The 7,927-nt window shown below is 36.8% G+C and overlaps 1 protein-coding gene across 1 annotated transcript; it reads left to right on the forward strand.

The window, feature by feature from the left end:
• Positions 1 to 5,490: 5,490 nt before the first annotated feature.
• Positions 5,491 to 6,456, forward strand: LOC136280731 (uncharacterized). The gene has a single exon (XM_066166408.1). It carries the CDS (start codon positions 5,491 to 5,493, stop codon positions 6,454 to 6,456), a length of 966 nt encoding a protein of 321 aa, XP_066022505.1.
• Positions 6,457 to 7,927: the final 1,471 nt, after the last annotated feature.

The raw sequence follows: 7,927 nt of genomic DNA on the forward strand, positions 1-7,927 counted from the left end.
TCAGCTGCTTAATTGGTGAAACAAGCAGACAGAAATAAACTGCACAAACTGCAAAAGTTATTTTAATTGGTGGAAGTAAATCACATGGTCAAAGAAGCCTAAGTAGTTCAATTGGACAAAAATGCATAATTAGCTTAATTGGCTTGACTGCACAATCTGAATAATCAAGGTGAAATGGTTCAAATGGTTTACAGTAAAAGGTCAACTTAGAGAGTTGCACAATCTATCTCAACCACTTGGAGTACTTTTAGTGGTCAAATTAGCTTCAATGAATGAATGGCACAAACTGCACAATTTAACTAAGTTTCTTGACGTATTTAAAATAGTCAAACTGTTATAATTGATTTGACTAGTAAAATAATCAAACCAGTGGAGACAGTTAAACTACACAGATTGCAGCATTGTTCTTAATTGGTGGAAGTAGTTGAAATAGTTCAAATGTATAAATGTTTCAACTGCACAAAATGCACAATCTAGCTTAATTGGTTTAGCTATTTAAGATGGTAGTATGGCACTTAGGGTGTTTAACGCACATTCACCAGATATCAGTGATTCTGTGTTGTTATTGTTGACCAGTAATTTTGCGCTGGCGTTTTCTTATAATACTTACTGTTTCCTGGAATCCAACTGTCTTACTGAGTTTAACCATTTAACAGGTTGAATCATTTAAGCTGGTATGGCCATTTTAAAAACTTTATCAATTAAGATAGATTATTCAATTTTTGCAGTTTAACTAGTTCAACTAGTTTAACTAGACTGAGAAGCTTGTACTAGTATGTAACTGTGTCACTCAGAGTACTGTTGTGGTGTTTAAGTCACAATCACTATTTTCTTCTAACAATGCCAAATGTCCTATTCATTCAACAATAGCTGCTGTTTTGACAACCTCTATTTGAGATGTAATATGACATTCATTTAAAGGAGGCTTGTTAAATTAGTGTTGTCATTCAGCTTAAGCAGAAGCTCAGAACAGATTGCTACGTGTGCACTCTGTAAGTCCAGGTTTCAATCACAAAATTAAGCATGTCACATACATAAAACTATTTCAATTCCACCAACCCTAACAGTTTTCGCAGGAGTTTTTGTTTCAAATTTCGTATGTTTTGCGAACTTTCCGAGTCATGGTTGCCTCGTAGTTATTCCTAATTTATCTTTATTCATGTTGCGGTACTTTTCCAATGGTCGATGCTCAGATATGTAACTGGTGTGGCCATTCCGTTTGCAGGAAAACGGTGCCAGCAACTTCTATATGTGGAAGCAGCTAAGAAAGAGTTTCTGTCAAAATTTATTTGCGGTCAAAATGATGGAAGGCATAACAGCCAAGTGCTTGGGCTGTGAGAGAGATGTGCCCCTCAAGGATATTAGGCAGCACATTGTCCAAGACTGCCAGGAAATTACACAGCACTGTGGCTCATGCCCGGCAAACTTTTAATGGGAAGATGTGATGCAACACAATTAGTCCGCCCACAAGAGGAGATAAAGTGTTCCTGTGGCCAACAATTGCTCCACAAAAGGGAGCAAAAATATTTGAAAGCGGATTTCTATCATATTGCCCCCTGGGGTGTATTTCAACTTTGGAAAGGTCAAATAGTATTAAGCCTAGTTAACCTAATACCCAATAGAGGAAATATCAAAAATGAGAAGAAGCTAGTGTTACTAATGTATAAAGGTAACAAAAATCTGGTCAAGCGATCAACCTTGAGCTTCCCTAAATAAATTTGAGCTCTACAAAAGATACTAAGACTCTGACGGCTAGGGACTGGATTCATTACAATGCTTTGAATAAAAAATACACCAATCAAAATCATAACCTACACATACACATACTCCCTGGATGATGGTGCATAGTTAAAAGTGGATGCGGATTATCTTTATTTCAGTGCCTTTAGCAATTGGAAATTCACAAACCTAAAGCGATTTTTCACAAACACGATGGGGTGCAATGTACCTCAAAAGCATTGCACTGAAAGGACCCAAGGAATCGAATCGAATGTGGCTGCTGGTACGTTTGTGGGAAATCAGATGACACGTCTTGCTAAAAATACATTATGTACTCTCGACGAAACATTATGAACCCTCAAGCATCCAATATATTCCAGTATGTCAACATGTTTTTGAGTTAATCAAAGAGGATCTTAGTAAGGAAAACAGTGAACTCACTACCATTAAAATAGGTGAAACCACCGTGACTCTTCATTCCAAGCAATATGGCCACCAGTGGAATCATGGTGACGTTATCTAGTGATGGTAGCAATTTCAAATTTCTCAACAATAAGATGTCCAGTTACAAGATTCTTCTACCTTGCCCATTGGAATTGAATGGACAATGGGAAGTGGGATTGGGTGACATCAATTTACCCGAAAAAACCTGGAAATGAGCATATTGAAAGACATGAACATTTTTTTAACACAGAACTGTTAGAAATTATATTGGAAACAATGTGGAAGTACCTAAAAACAATACAGCCATTTAGTGTCACTTGCGTGATCAAAGTATTTAGAGGTGCGTTTCCTGGAATTAAAAATTTCATGTTACATGTGAAGTAAAACAATATTAAACATTTAAATGTCATCATGGATGGAATAAGCTTTATGAAAGTGGTAATAAACAAGTACGAAGAACTTGTCGTGCAACATATAATGAATTACGATGAAGGTCCAAGAAATAACACCAGACTAAGAGAAAGTCAGACTGCGTCAACTACTAACAAGAAGACCATGGGAATTTTTTTACTTCATACTGGAAGAAGGCAAACTGGTCGTGGACAACAAAAACTCTCCAAATTATGAGAACCAAGAACATCCTTCTATGTTCATGAGTTGGGGTAGAGACTTGGCTTTAAATATGGGATGGATGCACCATGATCTGAGAAGAACTTGTACAGACTTAGATCAAATCTCAAAGCTAAAAACTACGCAGAGAACGGATATGCCTCTGCAGCTCATGATCTGATATCCAGACCTATGCAAAGTGACAGACCTAGTAGTTTTGACATATAAACCCTTCAGTATTATTTTCAACTAATTGAAAATGAAGAACAAGTGTATCTCAGTGCTAAATGTAATTGGAGATTAAAACATATCAACAAAGCCTTCAATCACATGATGGAAAAAACTGTGCAGAGTTTTCTTGTGTACTTGGACTTGATAGTGAATGGCATCGTAGGAAATCAAGTCAACGATCTCTTGCAAGAGATCGCACCAACGATCACCAGAACAGGGGTCAATTATATCTAACCATTACACATTCAGTACTTACCAGTGTGAAGCAACATCATTCGTACCATTATAGTAGAAGTGTCTGTTCATAAAGGGGAGTTGGTTAAGTTCGGAGGAGACACTATAGTGACCCTAAATTTCAAACGGCAATCATTAGAGGAGGTTGTTTGAAAAGATTCAAACCTAATGTTGGAGGACAAAAGAAGGAATAAAAGATGTCTTAAGGGACGTTTTGAGTGATACTTGGAAAGGAAGTGTTAGAGACTTAAAGAAAGCACCTCTTTGTAAGAGACCATATAATGCAATCAGTGTCATGATCAACAACTGAAAGGATTTTTTTTATCAAGAATTAATAGTATGGGACCTGTGTATTCTAGAAAGGTGTCTAGTATGCGTGAAATGTAGACGTCAGCATACGAGCAAGGTAAAAAAAGGAGGACGAATCTTTCGAGAATTTGTGTCTGGATTCGAACCTAAAACTGTCAAGTGGTTGATGAAATGCACGAAAAGAAGTAAGAAAAAGTAAATAATGTCCTCGTATTTTCGAGTGGATGCCCAAGGGGATTTTCTGGATCTGAATTGAAGTTATTTTGATGTGGAATTGCAATTGAGTATGACTGATAATGATAACTTGGCGAGGACTGCTGATATTGCTGACACCATGATTGCACCCGTGAACAGTTTTGCTTATTCTATCTTCAAACAAATCAACATGAGATTCAATGGAATTCTAATCAGATAACAAACACCTACCATTAGAGAACGTATATGGAAACTCTATTGAACAATAACAGAAACGACGATGAAACGATCTTAGTTCCCCAATGATGGTATAATCACATCAATGTAGTAAGCCAATACACAGCTACGAATATCAAAAATGATAATGCATAGTGCACAGCCCTATCCCAGCAATACAAAGATGCTTTAAAAGCACAGAAAGATAGCCACGTTCTTTTTGTAGCACAAAGAAGGCATAGTTTGAGGATGAAACCTCATTTGGAACCCTTTATGATAGTATAATGAATATAGGGAGGTATAATAAATATAAGGTGTAATGATGCATTATACATTGTGTCATCATCTTTTCTTTTATTTTACTTATTTTCACAATACAAAAATTTATTTACAGTTTTAATAGCTAAAAGTTGTGGAGACCCAGGATGCCATTGGGCCTATGGGGGAGCCACCTCACTTACAATAATAAATCAAGTTAAGAAAAAGATTTAAGTAAAAACTCTTGCATTTTTGTCTTAAAGCTAAGAAGGTTTGACGAACGAGTGACTGAAACAGGAAGAGAGTTGCACATTTTAGGAAGCTAAGAAGGTTTGAGTGAGCCTCCTCACTTATAATAATAAATCAAATAAAGAAAAAAATCTAAATAAAAACTTTTGCAATTTTGTCTTAAAGCTAAGAAGGTTTGACGAACGAGTGACTGAAACAGGAAGAGAGTTGCACATTTTAGGACCTTGGTAGAAAATTGAAAATTGCTTAAGATTTATATGGCACAAATGTGTTCGATAATTACTGGCTGTTCTGGTACCATAGTTGTGAATCTGGCTATTCGTTACAAAAATATTGAGAAGCAATTGGGGAAATAAGTTATTTTATAATAAAAAATGAATGTGACGATTTTAAACATATTGACTTCGGAAATATCTAAAATTCCTAGTGAAGAATAAAGGAGCAGAATAGGCGCGATAGCCTGAGTTGGTGATAGCCCGCACAGCTCGCTTTTGCAAATAATAAATTCTATTTAAGTTAGATACATACATAGACGACACAATATACTGATGTATAATGATTTTATAAAATTGTTCTAAGGAGGCTTTAAACTGCTGTTTAAAAAGTAAAATCTAAAATCCAAGCTTTCGCCGATCACGGCTTCATCAGAGATGAGAAAATGTTCCGGGCGCGCCATATATATGCAAAGAAAGTGTAGGGTGAGATGTGTAAAAGATGTGACTATGTATGAAAGTTATAGAAATAAACTGTGAATGGAACACTCCAATGGAAGGCTCCAATGACAGACCATCCCCGGACAAAGGACCTCTAAAAGCGCTAAAGAATGGAAGAAGATCTGCCTAAAAAATAAAATTCCTCCCTTTGTCTAAAAAAATGACCCTTGCGTCAAACACGGATCTGCGCTGATTCTAACACCTCATCAAGACCCACAAAGCAGGCCCCAATATTAAAATACGATCTATCCTATCCAACATCAATGGACCCACCCAACGCATTTCATGGCTTCTTTCCAACGCCCTTAAACCGATGCTATTAAACGTCCCAGTCAGAAAACGGTCAGCCAGCGATCTCACCACAAACAAAACGTTACCATATCCATGCAGCCTTGATGTGGTATCCCTAAACACCACAATACCAATGCAAGAAGCCATCACCAACATTAATCTCTCCAAACAAGACGTCTCAGACCTCCTCCAAATCATGCTAAACAACATGTACTTCTCCTTTAGAGATCAAGTTTTTCGCCAAAGAGAAGGCTCACCCATGGGTTCTAGCATTTCAGGCATACTGGCCATCCTATTCATGGACAAACTAGAAACCAACGCCCTCTCATCGCAACTAATGATAAGCCCTTCCAAGAGATATGTTGACGACATTTATCGCCAAACAACTAATGAAGAAACAGCAGACCGCTTTCACCACATAATAAACAATGTGCACCCTAATTTGAAATTCGAAATTGAAAAACCAGAAACAACACCTAGTGGCCTGTCATTATTATTATTCGATTTCAAAGTCACCATATCTAAGGATGGCAACAGCTCTTTTGAATTCTACAAAAAACCAGCCAAAAACCCCTATTCATCCACTATCAATCATCTATTCCTACCAAATCCGAACTCAAATTCATTCGCAACAAATGAAAACACATCGAGGACAGATGCTCCTCAAATACATCTGCAACAAAACACATTCGACGACTTCCTTTGCCTAGACGGTTATCCAGAGAACAGTATAGAGCAAACAAAGCAGTCAAAAAACCCCCAACGAAACCCTCAACCTGCCAACACAGAGTGGTCATACCTTAAGATCCTGTACATTTCTGAACAACTCAACCACAAGATCACTAACATTTTCAGAAAAGAAAACATCCCGGTACGCATTGCCCACAAATCCTACATGCTCAGACAAGCCCTATCCTACACCCCCGAGGCGCGCAAATGCACCAGAGACAAATGCCTTATCTCTAATACTGGATTTTGTTTACGATGAAATGCAGTATACCAGCTCACGTGTAACAGCTGCGATCAACAATGCATTGGTAGCACGACACGCTTCATCCACGACCGCGTAAAAGAACATCTCGATGATGAAAACTCTTCTATGAAAATACATATCTATTCCTGCCAGAACAAAGACTATAAAGGCATTGATGTCAAGATTATCATGAGCGAAAACGACCCCGCTAATCTATGCCTTCATGAAGCATTTTACATTAGAAAGTGCAAGCCTACACTCAATTCACGGGACGAATGTAGTGAATTCGCAGACCTTGTATTTTAGTATTTTATCTTATAGACCATTCTTTAGTGCTTTTAAAGGTCCTTTGTCTGAGAACGGTCTGTCATTGGAGCCTTGTGTTCCATTCACAGTTTATCTCTATAGCTTTCATACACAGTTACATCTTTTACACATTTCACCCTACACTTTCTTCGCATAGATATGGTGCGCACGGAATATTTTCTCATCCTTAATGATGGTGTTGATCGGCAAAAGCTTGGATTTTAGATTTTACTTTTTGAACAACAGTTTAAGGCCTCAGAACAATTTTATAATTTTAAGTATGCTGCTGAAGGACAACATGAACAGATTATATAATGATTTTGTTGTGTAAGAATTATATAAGGTTCAGTATACCTCTCTTTCCTATCCAAGTGTGTACTGAAAATGATACTTTTGTAACACAAAGTGTAAGGTTAATTGCACAAGTAATTTAACACATTTAGAAAGAAGCTCTGAACTGGAGATATTTAGTTTGATTTAATATTATATTATATTATATATGTAATATAATATTATATTTTCTAGCCCAAAGAAGTTAGTTGTCGCAAATATTTGGAAAATTGCATTGCATGAGATGTTGAATATAGGATGGGATAACAAGGCAATATACACTAATGATATACCGATGTATAATGCTTTAGATGGTTAAGGATATACTTGACATACTTTTCCTCACCCTTGTGTGTAACGAAAATTATACTTGACCATACACAATGCGAAAGGAAGCAAATTTTTGTTTCCTGTTTCGGGCTGGTGGTTGTATTTAAGGTTTGAAATTGTTGATCTCAGTTCCTTGCAACTCAGTTGTTATTGCGGGGAAGAGACGACCACACATAAGCTCAACTCAACATCTTTTAATATTCACCTCGTGGTCTCGACATACATCCCATAATACTTTACTAGTGTCCAATCTCCTAACATCAGTGACCATTTTTTATTCATGATGTGTAATACTTTACACACGGTCATACATAACAAATTTAAGATATAAATTACTTAGAACACTGAGAAATAGTACAAATGAAGAGCCAGGAGGCTTAATAGCTGCTTAGTTTTCAAGTCAGCTTCCAGTTTGCTTAAGTTGCTTAAATAAGACAAATGAGGGAGAACAGAACTATACTTAAAGAAAATAGTAACCATGATAAAGATAATGATGATAATGATAAGGTAGATATTAAGG

The sequence above is a fragment of the Pocillopora verrucosa genome, chromosome 5 (genome assembly GCF_036669915.1).
Source record: "Pocillopora verrucosa isolate sample1 chromosome 5, ASM3666991v2, whole genome shotgun sequence".
NCBI lineage: Eukaryota > Metazoa > Cnidaria > Anthozoa > Scleractinia > Pocilloporidae > Pocillopora > Pocillopora verrucosa.

What these genes read in the sequence shown, in the direction of transcription:
- LOC136280731 (XM_066166408.1), top strand. Translation starts at nt 5,491, where the DNA reads ATGCTATTAAACGTCCCAGTCAGAAAACGGTCAGCCAGCGATCTCACC.